The 15,251-nt window shown below is 50.2% G+C and overlaps 1 protein-coding gene across 1 annotated transcript in view; it reads left to right on the top strand.

The window, feature by feature from the left end:
* Positions 1-15,251, top strand: part of VPS45 (vacuolar protein sorting 45 homolog) — a 73,013-nt gene that overhangs the window by 31,290 nt on the left and 26,472 nt on the right. The window contains exons 11-14 of the mRNA XM_056137787.1: positions 8-166; positions 291-398; positions 1,738-1,859; positions 14,781-14,912. Of these exons, the coding sequence (XP_055993762.1) occupies positions 8-166; positions 291-398; positions 1,738-1,859; positions 14,781-14,912 (521 nt within the window). The remainder of the gene's footprint in view (positions 1-7; positions 167-290; positions 399-1,737; positions 1,860-14,780; positions 14,913-15,251) is intronic.

Raw genomic sequence — 15,251 nt, forward strand, 5'->3', positions numbered from 1 at the left:
TCCTCAGAACATAAAGAGGCTCTTGCTGAACCCGAAGGTGTCGGAGCTGGACGCCGCACGCTTAGTGATGCTTTATGCTCTCCACTACGAGCGGCACAGTGGCAGCTGCCTGCCTGGGCTGATGATGGACCTCAGAAACCGTGGCGTCTCCGACAAGTACCGCAAGGTGACGGGGTCCAGGGGCCAGCCGGGCTGCAGTCTGGCTTCCCTACCACGGGGTCTGCTTGTGAGCTGAGTCCCCTGGCCCCGGCAGTAAGAGGGGGTCTTCTTTCTTTGTCCCCTTCTGGCAGCTCGTGTCTGCGGTCATTGAGTACGGCGGCAAGCGGGTCCGAGGAAGCGACCTCTTCAGCCCTAAGGACGCCGTGTCTATCACCAAGCAGTTCCTCAAGGGACTGAAGGTACAACGACGACATCCCCCTGAGCCTCCAGACGGTAGCCCTGCCCGGGGGCTGGGCCAGTGCAGGAGCTGGGGACAGTGGCTTGTGTCCCCTCAGTCTCTTACAGCTGCTACCCCTGGAAGTGGTATCAGGGTACCACTGATACCCTCAGATGTGGGTGTCACTTCTCTGAGGCCTTTCTGTTCCCAGTCACAGAGCAGGGAATGACGGGCTGTTTCCAGGAGACACTCAGGAGCCCAAAAGCAGACAGTTCTGTTTGTCATAGCTGTTTTGCATTTGCTTAAAACACAGGCTTTGTGGGGTCAGAAAAATAGTCCAACAGGAGAGAGTGCTTGTCTTGCGCGTGGCTGACCTGGGTTCGGTCCCCAGCACCCCACATGGTCCCCCGAGCACCACCAGGAATAAGCCCTAAGCACTGCAGAGTCTAACCTCAAAACAAATAAATAAATGAAATCTAAGTTTTGTTAGGTCATTTTTCTTGAAGGAAATACAGAGAAACCAAACTATAAGATCTTTATGTCTAAACAACAACAATCAAAAAAAAAAAAACTACTTAGTTTTAATCTTCTAGCCTTTCTTATTTTCCCTGAATTATTCCCGTTTTTCTGAGTGTTTCGGCCTCCTTTTCTACCTGGTCCTTTCCTTGTATTTTTCCTTCCTGTCATTTATCATTTTCATAAAAGACTGCGAGAAACAGAAGGAATTTAAGTGATTCCATGAATGAAAATCCTTTATAATAGCTATTCTTTAATTAGAGTGTTTTTCAGAGTTTGGTACATTTCTAGTTGATGAAAGATTTTTTTGTTTGTGTTTGGCCCACACCTGGGCCAGGTCTTCTGTCTCTGCTCAGGGCTCACCTCTGGCTCTGTGCTCGGGGCTCAGTCCTGTCTCTGTGCTTGGGGCTCATTCCTGGCTCTGTGCTCGGGGCTCACTCCTGGCTTTGTGCTCAGGGGTTGAACCTAGGTGACCGTGTATAGGATATACACCTTCTCCTCTGCGCTCTCTTTCCCGTCCCTAAAAATAACTGTTTTAATTATTTAATTAAAATTCTCTTAGGATGGGCACAGGGCTCAACAGTGAAGATATCCCTCAGTACATGACTCCTGGGTTTGATCCCTGATGCTGCAAAAAGTAATAGCACTGTAGCACTGTCCTCCCGCTGTTCATCGGTTTGCTCGAGTGGGCACCAGTAAAAATAATAGTAAAATAAAATAAATTCCCCCTTAAAGTTTGTATTTGAATTGAGCCCACAAAAGGCCTGTGAAGTGGACCTTTTAAGCCCGAGTGTTGCATTGCAGATTTCCCGCAGATGACTTTGGAATTATTTCCCCCTTCTTAGGGAGTAGAAAACGTCTATACCCAGCACCAGCCTCTCCTGCATGAGACCCTGGACCAGCTCATCAAAGGGAAGCTGAAGGAGAGCCTGTATCCCTACCTGGGCCCCAGCACCCTCAGAGACAGGTGAGCTCTGGGACGCGTGGTGACCCTGGAGCACCACGGCTGTGAGGCTTCGGGGCCTGGGAGCGGAGCCCTCTCATTCTGCGCTCAGACGCTGCAAGTTTTCCATGCATCAAATTACACAGAAGCCCAGAGCTTTTCCTAAAATCTCCTTCCTCTCCCAGCCCCCATCCCCGTTGGTGGTGGTGGTGGGGTGTGGGGGGGCACTGGGCAGTGGCACCTTGTGGGGCCCCACATCCTTTTAGTGAGGTGATTGGCACCTTCTCAGTCTGTGCTCTCTAGGGGGCACCCAGCAGGCCCCAGGCCTATGGCACCTCCAGCAGCACTGGCCCCTGGGCAGTCCCTTTAGGGTCCCTTCCGGTGTAGCTCAGGGACCGCACCCATACACATAGGCAGCACCAAAGTCAGGATTCATACTGGCCAGGCGGGGTCATCCCCAAAGGCCCCCAGAGCGTAATTTCTGCTTTGTTGTTGTGTTTTGGGTCATACCCAGCAGTGCTCAGCTTCGTCACGTCTCTGCCCTCAGGAATCATGCGTAGTGGGGCTCAGGGACCACATGGGATGCCAGAGATCCAACCCCCGCCTGTTTGTGCAAGGCAAGCGCCTTCCCCGCCTTACTGTTGGGCTGGCCCCCCAAAAAATTCCTTTTGGGGTAAAGGAAACAGGAGTTTCGGAGCATCTCTGATACTTGAAGCTAGTCCTTCGGTATCAGATACTTAGCCATTTAAGGTTCTGTCCCAGGGCGTCTGGCATTTGGGATTTAAATATTGAGCCAAAAATAGCTCAGCTACTGGCCTGCTGTGGAGAGCAGGTTGTTACTATTTTGGGTTAGGGCTGGACTTTGTCAAGTGTGGCCAGCTCACAACCTGAGATCTAATTAGCAAAGGCCATTTGTTACGCAGGAGAGAAGCTGAACTTGAGGGCGATGAATTGAAGGAAACCATTTAGGGTTCCTTTTCATCTAGTATTTTGGTAGTAACTTTAAAAAAAAAAAGTTCTAAAACACTTTATCTAGGCGACCCTGACACTTTTAACATGCAAACATTCGAGATATTGGTAAATTATATTCTTTAATTTTTTTTCCATTAGGGCCACATGCTTTAGTCTGATATATGTAACTGAATCCTGTTGATTAAATTGATGTGAGAATTGTTATCATCGATAAGGCTTTCATTATTTTAGCTAATTGTAATCTAAGACACTCAGCAGAATGTTGTACAAATATAAGGGATATCTGAAAGGAGAACAGTGTCTTGTAGTTCATAGATGATTTTTCACCTACGAAGTATATTTTTTTCACTTTATCCCCTACTGAAAAAATAAAACCAAAACCCTGTAATTGGTAACAAACAGAAGACTCACCTTTTTAAGAAGATCTTAGGTAGCTCGGGGCATATATCTTAGCCACAGAGTACTTGCTTGCGTGAGACTCTCGGTTTTTTTCCTGGCACTGCAAAAATGCAAAAATAAAAATTGAAAGCTGGGGCCAGAGAGATAGTATGGGATTATGATCTTGCATATGGTCAACCCCTGTTTGTTTAGGTTTTTTTTTGGGGGGGGGACGCCCCTCCCAGCAGTGCTCAGGGCTTACTCCTGATTCTGCACTTAGGGGTCACTCCTGGAAGGCTCAGGGAACCAGATGGGGTTCCAGGAATCCAACCCAACTTGGTGCATTCAAGGCAAAAGCCATGCTCATGTCCTGTCTCTCCAGCCTCACAAACCCCTGTTGGATCTGGGCACCACTTAGAGTTCTCCGGGCACTGCCCAGAGTGACTGCTGAGAGCAGAGCCTGGAGGAAACCCTGGGCATCCCTTGGTCTGGCCCCAAACCAAAAAGAAACAAAATCAAATCTAGCCCATGCACCTGGCTGTGTGATTTTTCTCCAGGAACTTTCAGCTGCTGTAAAGCAGAAGCTGGCAGAGAAAGGATATTGGATAGTCAGGTTAGAGGCAGGTAGGGATGGGGGAGGCAGGCTCTCGAGCTCCCGGGATTATCGCGGTTGGGTTTTGCCGTAAGTTCACCTAGAAATGGGGGTTATTGGAAGAAGAGACCTTTAATTCAAGATTTTCTGAGTGGTGGAGATACGGTCATGAGAAGCTTCTGTTAGAATCCTGGATGCTAATGGTCTGGGCGAGGAGAATGAGATGATCCCTCAATGATCCACATTAGCATCAAAGTCTAGAAAATCCTGACAGAGCAGGTAGGAGGAGGGGACAGTACACCGAGCTAAAGTCTCCAGGGAGTAAGAAAATGACCAGGAAAGGAGGTCAGCCGTATTCCATTTCATTTCATTTCATCATCCTGTTATCCGTCGATTGCCTCAAGCAGGCCCCAGTAACGTCTCTTTCATCCTAGCCCTGAGATTATATTTAAGGCTCTTTAGGAGAATGAGACCCATCCTTGTTACTGGTATTTGGCATATTTGGTATGCCACGGGGAGTTTGCCAGACTCTGCCCTGTGGGCAGGCTACATTCGATAGCCTGCAAGTTTGTCCAAAGTAGGATTGAGACTATAAGATGTCATAAAAAAAAAAAGTTCTGATAAGATGTCGCGCGGCCACAAATGCAGCCGCGCAGTTCCAGGATCTGGATTTTATAATCTCTGAGTCTTGGCCGCTGATGGGATTACACGGCGCCAGGGGGCCAGGTGGTGGGTTAGGGTTAGGGTTAGCTTCTAATAAACTAGAGATGGGACCAGAGCAATAGAACAGTGGGGAGGGCTCTTGCCTTGCATATGGCCAGTCTGGGTTTGGTCCCCAGCATCCCGTATGGTCCCCTGAGCCTGCCAGGAGTGATCCCTTGAGTGCAGAGCCAGGAGTAAGAACTGAGCACCTCTGGGTGTGACACAAAAAACAAATTAAAAAATAGAAGTTTTTATTGGAAGAAGCAGAGAGGTATGGGGGGGACTGGGGAGGGAAAGTGGGGACACACCATCTCTGGTATTGGCCGAAATGAAGAGTGAAGAACTTGAAGAGGCCTAATTAAACAGCTACTTTGTCACTGTCACTGTCACTGTCCTCCCGTTGTTCATCGATTTGCTCGAGCAGGCCCGGTAACGTCTCCATTTTTGAGACTTGTTGTTACTGTGTTTGGCATATCGAATACGTCACGGGGAGCTTGCCAGGCTCTGCTGTGCGTTCGAGATACTCTCAGTAGCTTGCCGGGCTCTCCAAGAGGGGCAGAGGAATCGAACTCGAGTCGGCCATGTTGGCTGCATGCAAGGCAAACGCCCTACCGCTGTGCTATTGCTCCAGCCCAAATAGCTACTTTCCTTTTAAAATTTGTTTTGTTTTGGGGTCACACCCAGCAATGCTCCTGGCTCTGCACTGAGGAATTACTCATGGTGGTGCTCAGGGGACAATATTGGGTGCCAGGATTGAACCCAGGCTGGTTGCTTGCAAGGCAACCAACTGTCCTATGGCTCCAGTCTCTCTCTTTAAATTTTTTTATTTTTTTGAAAAATCAAAAGTTTTGGGGGCCACACCCACTGATGCTTAGTACTTACTCCTGGGTCTGTGCTCAGGGATCCCTCCTGGAGGGCTCAGAGCACCCCATGTGGTGCTGGGGATCAAACCGGGATCAGAGATGCATGCAAGACAAGTGCCCTCCTTACTCAGGGCCCAACAAAGCTGCTTTAAAATTTTTCCACAGAGGTATTCTTTGATAAATACACAAAGACAAGGACTTCCATGGAAATATTTTACTAGTAAGTGAGAAAGAAAGAGGTCCGAAACCTAAGTTACCGGGCAGTACTGTGTATTCTTTGTTTCTCGATAGCATAATTCTTCATGGGTGAGGTAAAAGACTTTTATTTTTTTGTTTTTTTGTTTTGGGGTCACACCCACTGATGCTCAGGGTTTTATCCTGGCTCTGCACCCCTGCGTCTGCACTCCTGGCTGGGCTCAGAGACCACATCGGGTGCTGTGGATCACACCCAGGTTGGCTGTGTTAAAGGCAAGTGCCCTCCCAACCGTGCTCTTGCTCTGGCCCCAAGGTCTAAGACTTCCTAAAAGTTGTTGACTGCAGACCGGAAGACAGTTGGAAGAGCCAGTGTACTAGCTTTGCACATGGGGGCCTGGGTTCAACCTGGGCAGTGCACGCCCCCCCCCGCATCTCTGGAATTGGGCTTTTTCCCACAGTGTCTCTCCTGGTGCCTGTACTCTTTTTGCCAAGCTAATTTTTTCTCATTCGGGAACTGTGTCTTGTCTCCGATAAAACATCTTAAACATTTTGGTGAGAAAATGGAGCTGACGGGTCCTGCGCTCAGACTCAGCTGTCAGGAGGGAAACCCTAGTCGGGGCAGCAGAACCCGAGCCGGGGCCTGTGAGAGCAGCAGCCCTACCTCACCGTCCTCCCTTCCCACCGAGTGTGCGCGTACGCTGGCTAGCGTTTGGGGCCAGAGGGCCAGTACAACACGTAGGGCATTTATCTTGCACACTGCTGGTCCTCTTCGATCCCAGCACCCCCAAGCCCACCAAGAGTAATTCCTGAGCACAGAGCCAGAAATAACTCCTGAGCACCACCGAATGCATTCCTGCCCCCCCCCCCAAAAAAAAACCCCAAAACCCACGCACCAAAACCAAAAAAAAAAAAAGCAATCTTTAGCTTCTGTAAGTGTATCAAGAAATCGGGGCTGGAGCAATAGCACAGCGGGTAGGGTGTTTGCCTTGCACACAGCCGACCCGGGTTCAATTCCCAGCATCCCATATGGTCCCCTGAGCACCGCTGGGAGTAACTCCTGAGTGCATGAGCCAGGAGTAACCCCTGTGCATCGCCGGGTGTGACCCAAAAAGAAAAAAGTGTATCAAGAAATTTTAATTTGTGGCCAGAGAGTGCGGGTGTCACTGTACGTCTTCACTTCCTACCAAACGGGCTTTTGTCTCTTCACCACACACAGTTCCGTGAACACTTCCAAGGCTAGTCCTGAGCTCAGAGCCAGGTGTAGCCCCCAAACAACAAATAAAACAAAAGCAGGGGAAAAGATGTCTTTTAACCCCAACTCTAGAGGCCCACAAGTAGACAAAATAATGTGTCTGCAAAGCTCTCGTTTCTCCACTTAGTAGAATCATTTCCAGAAATACTGTACGTGGATTTTTCTCCCTGACACATAAGACACGCGTCGGCTGGCTCCTGCGTGTCCTCGTGCATCCCTGTGGGCAGGAGCTGGTCGCTGCCGGACGTTTGCTGTCTGCACTGATTATTGCTCTTCAGTGGATGCTGAGTGACAGTGCAGGCAGATGCCACGGAGAGCTGACCTGTGTCCCCCGCCCAGCCACCAGGGAATATGTCAGAGATTCGTCCCGTTTTTTTCAGGCATGTTCCTCCTCAAAGGTGCTCAGGTGAGTGGAGGAGGCGGAGGAGGCAAACATTTACCAATGTTTCTGTTCCCACTTCCGAGGAGTCACCCGTCAGACAGGCGGCTCCGTCGCCTCCTCCTGCATCTTGGCTTTGTCCTTACGTTCATTAACCTACACCCACGCTTCCCATCCTTGACGTTTTCTTCCTTCTCCAGTCGCACAGAAATACTCTGGCACCCCAGAATTAGCAGGCTGCCAGCTCACAGTCTCTGCAGTGCCAGGGCCTGCCCAGACCCTTTCCAGGAGAGACGCATGTCCTCTGGGGCAGGTGGCGGGCCAGGGGCTGCTCTTCCACGATGACCCTCCTCGGGTCTGCCCAGCTGCTTCCTAAATGGACTTAGGACATCGGGACCGTTAGGACAAAGTCCTAACATCGGGAGGTGGGGGGGGGGGGGGGGGGGGGCCGTACTTCCCTTTTTTCTCTGAGATTGTCTCTGTGTGACCCGTGAAGGGCAACAGCCACTGCGTGGCTCCTAGCTGTCCCCCTCCCCTGCCCCCGCCACACGCACCAGAGGGCACACACAGGGCCTCATGGGGGATCATTTTCCCAGACCACACTACAGCCCTGTTGGCCTATTTTGTTCGTGTTTGTCTTCAGTTTTCCATTGTTGTCACACATGGATCGAACTATCGGTGTTATTTCCTGTCTCCTTGATGGCTCATGTTTGAACAGTTAAGTGGCCACACCCAGTGTGTGTGTGTGTGTGTGTGTGTGTGTGTGTGTGTGTGTGTGTGTGTGTTTGCCCTATCCATGCGCAGGAGCTGGTCCCTGCAGGACCCGTGCAGTGCTGGGATGCACCCCGGGTGCAGGCACCGTGTATGCCATACCCTTTGGACCCTCTCCCCAGCTGGCACGTTCTTAAGGCCCTGCCCATTTTCTAAGGACCGTGAGATCTGTGACGGCCTGATGCGTTCCCTCCACCCAGCCCCCGCCGCCCAGCTCTCTCCACTAAGCTCACTGCCCGCGCCAGCACTTCCTCTTTCGCAGAGGAAGGATGTCTTCCCCACACCACCGATGTCTTTCCTCCCTACTCAGATGCTCATTTCCATAGACTTCCCCTTTCTGTCCTTCCTTCACGCTGATGAAAAAGCCTCATTTTTTTCCACCGTGAAATCAGTGATTCAGGCTTGGGTTTCAGGCATGCAATGTTTCAACACTGACCCCTTTACCAGTGTCCAGTCCACCAGTCCACCAATACCTCCCTACCCCCATTTGCCTACCACCAGTCCACCAATACCTCCCTACCCCCATTTGCCTACCACCCACCAGTCCGCTTCTCTTTTTTTAATTTAATTTTCACTTTTATAAAATTGTTCACTGTGATTTATTGCATTCAATATTCCAGCACCTTCCCATCACCATCATTTCCTATTTTCCCAACCACCACCCAAACCTGCCCCAATAGCAGGCCATAAATGTCTTATTTTGTATTGCTGGTTATAGTTAATTTGCTAAAAATGGTCAAAAAAGATTTTCTTTAAAAAAAAAAAAAGAGTATGGGGCTGGAGTGATAGCACCGCAGGTAGGGCGTCTGCCTTTCATGTGGCTGACACGGGTTCAATCCCTGGCATCCCAGGTGGTCCCCCAAACTCCACCAGAAGTAATTCCTGAGTGCAGAGCCAGGAGTAACCCCTGAACATCGCTGAGTATGACCCAAGAAGCAAAAAAAAAAAAAAAAAAGTATGTGAAGATTGTTGTATCCCACCCTAGAGCCACGAAACTCTAGTATCAGAGACCACTAACATGCTACAGGTTAAGCCTGGTGTGTTGGTATTTTCTTAATCGAGATTGGTTGCCTTCTGCTTTACGTCCCACCCAGTGTGATGTGCTACTCCTGGTATATCAGTGTTGCAGAGTGCTACAAAGGCAACCGCACACTCCAGGAATTCTAAAATGTTGAGGGGGCGACACAGCTGCCGTTAATTTTTTTTTTTTGCTTCTAAATGATGTTTATTTATTTTTCTTAATTTTTTTTAATTTATTTTTTTTTCTTTCTTTATTAGTGAAATACCATGAGGTACAGTTATAGGCTTACAAATTTTGTGCTTGGGTTTCAGTTATACAATGATCAAGTGCCCATCCCTCCACCAGTGCCCGTCATCCATCACCACGGGTCCCAGCATCTCCCCCCACCCCTCATTCCCCCCCCCCATCCTGCCTCTGTGGCAGGGTATTCCCCCTTGTTCTCTCTCTCTTCTTTTGGGTACTGTGTTTTGCAAGAGAGGCTTTGAGTGGCAATCATGTTTGGTCTGTCGACTACTTTTAGCATGCTTCTCCCACCCTGGGAGGGTCCTCACAACACCCTTCATTTGGTACTCTCTTCTTGCCGTTAATTTTTTTTTTTTTTGCGGTTAAATTTTTAACTGGATGATGACTTTGGAATCTGGAAGCATCTCTGCAGCTCACTGATCTATTTCAAAATTTATTTATGACTTTCTGAATCATGGCCGCTAATGGACTTCTATGGCACCAGAGGCAGTTCATGGGCTTGACTGCCAGGCTCCCAGAAAAACAGGGGGGTGGGGGAGGTCGCCCATCCCTGACTCCATGGGAGCATGGAGATTTCAGTCACAAAACCTGCGTACCTGAGTTTTTCAACAGACTCACTCATGGATGAGTCTCGTCCAAGCCTGTGGAGGCCGTGTGCAGGGCAGAGATTGGGCACTGGAGTTTTCAGCTGCTAGAGCTCCACCCACCCCCTTCCAGGGTTCCTGGACAGGAGAGCCAGCCTGGAGTGGGGCCTGGCGGCACCTCTGACCTCCACCAATCCACTTCTACGAGGTGCCCTTTTTGTTGTTGAAACTTTTGCCATGTGGTTTGTAGTACTGATGCTGGAAAACAATACGGACTTTAAAAAAATCTCAGAATGGAGCTTCCATTTGGCCCAGCCACCCCCCTTCTCAGAATACACCCCACGGGCCCAAAAGCAAAATGGACAGAAGACATTTTCAGCTCCATGTTCCTTGCGGCACTGTCCGCAGTGGCCAGCATCTGGAAACCACCCGAGTGTCCAATTGTAGATCCCAGCCTGAAGAAACGTCCTGTCTGCACAGCGGGATAGAGCTCGGCCATAAGGAAAATGCGTGCTTATTTCTGTTTGGAACGAGACTGCCAGCCCTCGCACTTCAGACTCCTGCCATTTCTTCTGAAGCCTTTCTCTGTTCATAATTTTCATATTTCCTTTATTTTCAGCTTTTCCTTTGACTGCCTTTTTTTTTTTTTTTGCTTTTTGGGTCACACCCGGCGATGCTCAGGGGTTACTCCTGGCTCATGTACTCAGGAATCGCTCCTGGCGGTGCTCAGGGGACCATATGGGGTGCTGGGAATCGAACCTGTGTCTACCATGTTGACTGCATGCAAGGCAAACGCCCTACCTGCTGTGCTATCGCTCCAGCCCCCATTGACTGCTTTTTTTTTGGTAGGAATTGCTGAAATTCAGTATTAAATGAATAAAATACTGAAATTCCTCCTGTTCAGTGAGTTTGAAGCCTGGGGGGCCGATCCAGTGTTTCCCAGCCTTTTCTGATTCTGAACTTGTTTCCTTCCTATGCCTTTGTTTCCCTCCTCCACGCCCTGCCCTAACAGATGCTCTCTCCCCGCCCCGCCCCAGGCTTGTGCCATGCCCCCACCCCATTTCCAGAATTTTCACTCTGGCCCCATAGACTCTCCAGGGTCGAACGCGGCTCTGGCTCCCTTTCTCCCTCACGCCCGCCTTTCCCAGAAGCCTCCTGCCAGCTCCACGTCTCCTTTCACATGCCCTGACTCCTTCCACACAGTCTTGCAAGAATATCGCAGCGGCTTCTGCAGTCTGCATGGCGGTGGCATTTCCCACCTCCGAGTCCCAGAACACTGTGTCCCTGGAGTCCCTGAAATCCTGTGTCTCTGTCACCTTCTTCTGTCCACTTTGCTGTCATTCTCCTTCTCTGCTGCTCTTGCTGACTTGGTGCCTTGCTCGTCTCCTGGGTGGGTGTCAGGGAGCCCCAGCATCTGGTTGTGGCTCTCCTCTCCTGCGTGAGCCCCCAGGGAAATCAGTTTATCCCCATGGCTTCAGGCACTGCCCCCGTTCAGAGCCTCTTCCCCAATCCCGGGGGTCTCAGGCATGACGTGTGTTTGTCGGACTTCAGTCCAGCAGTCCAGCCTGCTTTTCAATAGCTGTGCCTTGTCACCCAAACTCCTCGTGGAGCTGGAGCAGTAGGACAGCGGGGAGGGCGCTGACCTGGCACACAGCCGACCTGGGTTCGATCCCCGGAACCCAGTATAGTCCCCTGAGTCCACCAAGAGTGATCTCTGAGCACAGAGCCAGGAGTAAGTTCTGAGCACTGCCAGGTGTGGTCTCCAAAACGAAGATATCCTGGGTTCTTCAGTGATCCACATCACTGTATTTAAAATCAGTGACCAAATATTCATCGTTTTAAATTTGTGTGAATTCTTTCTCCATCCCACTTCTCCAATCCCACATCTTATTATCTCATTCCTACTTTGGATAAACTTGCAGGCTATCGAATGTAGCCTGCCCACACGGCAGAGTCTGGCAAACTCCCCATGGCGTACCCAATATGCCAAATACCAGTAACAATGATGGGTCTCATTCTCCTAAAGAGCCTTGAATATGATCTCAGGGTTAGGATGAAAGAAACGTTACTGGGGCCTGCTCGAGGCAGTCGACGAATATATTTCCTTCCTGTTTTTTTTTTGGGGGGGTATACCCAGTGGTACTTGGGGCTTACTCCTGGCCTTGCTCGGGGGTCACTCCTGGCTGGGCTTAAAGGACCACATGGGTTGCTGGGATTGAACCCAGGTTGTCTGTGCAAGGTGAGCACCCTGTTCTGTTGTTTGACACTCGACCCCACCCCCACCAGCCAGTTCTTCTTTAGTCTCATCTTCCGTATCTTCTAAAAGCCTTATGACACCCGTTTCCCCCCCACCCCCGCCTTCCTGAAGAGCAGTGCCTCCTTCATTCTTAGATGGCTGCCAGAACCACCCTTCCAAAATTCTAGTTTGATCATCTTGAAGCCCTGCTTGACTCCCGTGCTGCTGAGGCTCTGGGCTCCTGAGTCCTGCCGGCTCCTCTCACTGCCCCATTACGGGCTCCGCCGTCCCTAAGGAAGACTTAGGAAAGACCCAAGGCATTTTGGTTTTGTTTGGGGGCCACACCCAGCAGTGCTCAGGGCTGACTCCTGATGGTGCTTGGGGGACCGTTCGGGATGCAGGAATCAAACTGAGGTCAGCAGTATCACTCTATCACTGTCATCCTGTTGTTCATCGAGGTCAGCCGTGCGGGAGACAAGCATCCTCTCCACTGTGCTGTCACTCCAGCCCGAAATTTGCTTTCTCTTAAAAAGTAAGTTGTGGGGCTGGAGTGATAGCACAGCGAGAAGGGTGTGCCTTGCACGCGGCCGACCCGGGTTCAAGTCCCAGCATACCATATGGTCCCCTGAGCACTGCCAGGAGTGATTCCTGAGTGCAGAGCCAGGAGTAACCCCTGTGCATCGCCGGGTGTGACCCAAAGAGAAAAAAAAAGTAAATTGTGCCAGGAGCGTAGCTCCATGGTAGAGTGTGTGCTTGACCTACGAGGCCCTGAGTTTCCCTCCCTGGCCCCCAAGGAGGGAAGAACCAAGTAAATGTGGGGCCCCAAGGCTCAGTGTTTGAGCCCATGTTCGCAGGGAGCGTCCAGAGGTTGTCTGGCCCACTGTTGAGTAGCGCCTGCACCAGGCAGCCCTGGCAGCTGGCAGGGGGCACAGTGCCGGGTTCCCAGGAGTGCAGAGACCCTGGGAGAGGCGCTAGGAAAGAGACGGACACAGAAAGAGAGTGGCTTGTGTGTCTCTTGATTCCAGATGTTTCTCTTTAGTTCTGTGCTGCACCCCTCAAAGTGAATCCTCTGCTCCGGAGCTTTTAGTGATGTCTAGTAAATAATTTCACAGAAGGACTTGCCTACGAGGTAATTTTGTCTTCCACTGGAGGCAAGCGAAAAGAAAACCAAAGCAAACTCGAACAGTTTTGAAGTACAGTATCTCAGTTTTTATTACTCTCCACAAAGCAACCTCACAGGAGTGTCGGTTCCGAAGTGGACCCTGGTAGACATAAGCTTGAAGCCCAGGGCTGGAGTGATGGCATAGTGGGGTGGGCACCTGCCTCCACATAGTCAACCCAGGTTCGATCCCCAGCATCCCATAGGGTCCCCCAAGCACCACCGGGAGTGACTTCAGGAATAACACCTGAGCATCACTCGTTGTGACCCCAAAACAAAACAAAAATGCAGCCCAGTAAAATGCACAGTGCCCCTCAAGTGAAGCCAGTGGCTGGGCCGTGTCCCGCCGCCCAGTATCTAAACTTCTCACATGGCTTCTTACTCATGGTTTACCGAAGAATTCAGAAACTAAGTTCTGAAGAAGAGCGAGAGCCCGGGAGCTCTCTGCGTTGTTCCGGTGGCGGCCCTCAACTCTGTTTCCTGTCGTGGGGCGATGCCCAGCTGTGCTCCAGGGCCCGCCTAGTGTCAGGCATCGAACCCGGGGCCAGCATGCACCTCAGCCCTTGGACCTCTCACCCCTGCCCCCATTTTATTCTCAGTCTCAAAGCATCAAATGCTTCTCGTTCTCATATCTCAGGGCACCCAAATGTGCTAGTGCTTTTGAAAATATTTGACATCCTCGTATAGGAGCAGCTGTGCCGAGCCCTTGACAAAGCTGGTCTGTGAGAGGAGCCGGTGGGACCAGCATAAATCATCGCTGCATTGACATGTTACAGAGCAGCCTCTTGGATGAAGAAGCATATTTCTGCATTTGGCTCCGGCAAACATCATTGTGCTATTCTCAAACTCACAGTGCAGAAATGAGAAGACAGCCACTCAGAACCAGAACAAACCGCTATTCAGCATTTCCTGTGCTGTTTCCTGCCAATTTCAAATCATTAGAACTTTTTAAAGCCTTTTATTCTGTTCTGCTTTGCTTCTGCTTCCTCCATCAAAAAAGGAAGATTTAGGGAGATAAAATGGGGAGGAGGTGGTGATGTTTGCTTCGGGGCTATAGCAGACGGTGCTCAGGGAGTATCCCTGGCTCTGGACTCGAATAACTCCTGGCAGGCTCAGAAGACCCTGCGGAGTACCAGGAATCAAACCCAAGTCAGCTCTGTGCAAGGCATGCACCCGACCCTCTGTGCTGTTTCTCTAGCTCCAAGATCTAGAAATTTAAATTGTACAGAGAATTTAAATTGTACAACAAATCTCTGTGTGTGTGTGTGTGTGTGTGTGTGTGTGTGTGTTTATGGGCCACACCCAGTGATTCTCAGGGCTTACTCCTGACTGTGTGTGTGTGTGTGTGTGTGTGTGTGTGTGTGTGTGTGTGTGTGTTTATGGGCCACACCCAGTGATTCTCAGGGCTTACTCCTGACTCTGTACTCAGGAATCCCTCTTGGCCGGGCTTGAGAGATCATAGGGGGGTCCAGAGGTTGAACCGGGTCATGTGCAAAGCAGATGATGCCCTTCAGCTGTCCTATGGCTCCCGACCCAGAAACCACAAATCTTTGACTGTTTTCCCTCTTCTTTGACATGAACTTTCTTCATTTTTGCAGACCCCAAGATATCCTTGTGTTTATGATTGGTGGCGCCACATATGAAGAGGCTCTCACAGTCTACAACCTGAACCGCACATCCCCAGGCGTGAGGGTGGTCCTGGGAGGAACCACGGTGCACAACACAAGAAGGTAAGGAGAGCAGCCCTCGCCACAGGACAGCGAAGTCCTGTCACGAGGTAAACGCGGTCCAAGGTAACTAAGCTCAGACCACGACTGCATAGATAAAGCATCCGCATGTAAGAAAAGAATTCCTACCACTAGGTTCATAAATCACTTTGAGTTTAGCACAGAGACCTGGCAAGTCAGACCGGCCTGACCGTTAATAATGGATATTTCCTGTGTTCAAAGAGAAACCTGATAGCCACACACCAGGACATTGGAAATACCTAAACAGAATGGTCTTGGAGCCTGCGAGTCTTTTTTTTTTTTTTTTTAATTAACTGCATTTATTCGGCCAGTGTTATAAAT

This window comes from Sorex fumeus, unplaced genomic scaffold (genome assembly GCF_029834395.1).
Source record: "Sorex fumeus unplaced genomic scaffold, SorFum_2.1 ptg000001l, whole genome shotgun sequence".
NCBI lineage: Eukaryota > Metazoa > Chordata > Mammalia > Eulipotyphla > Soricidae > Sorex > Sorex fumeus.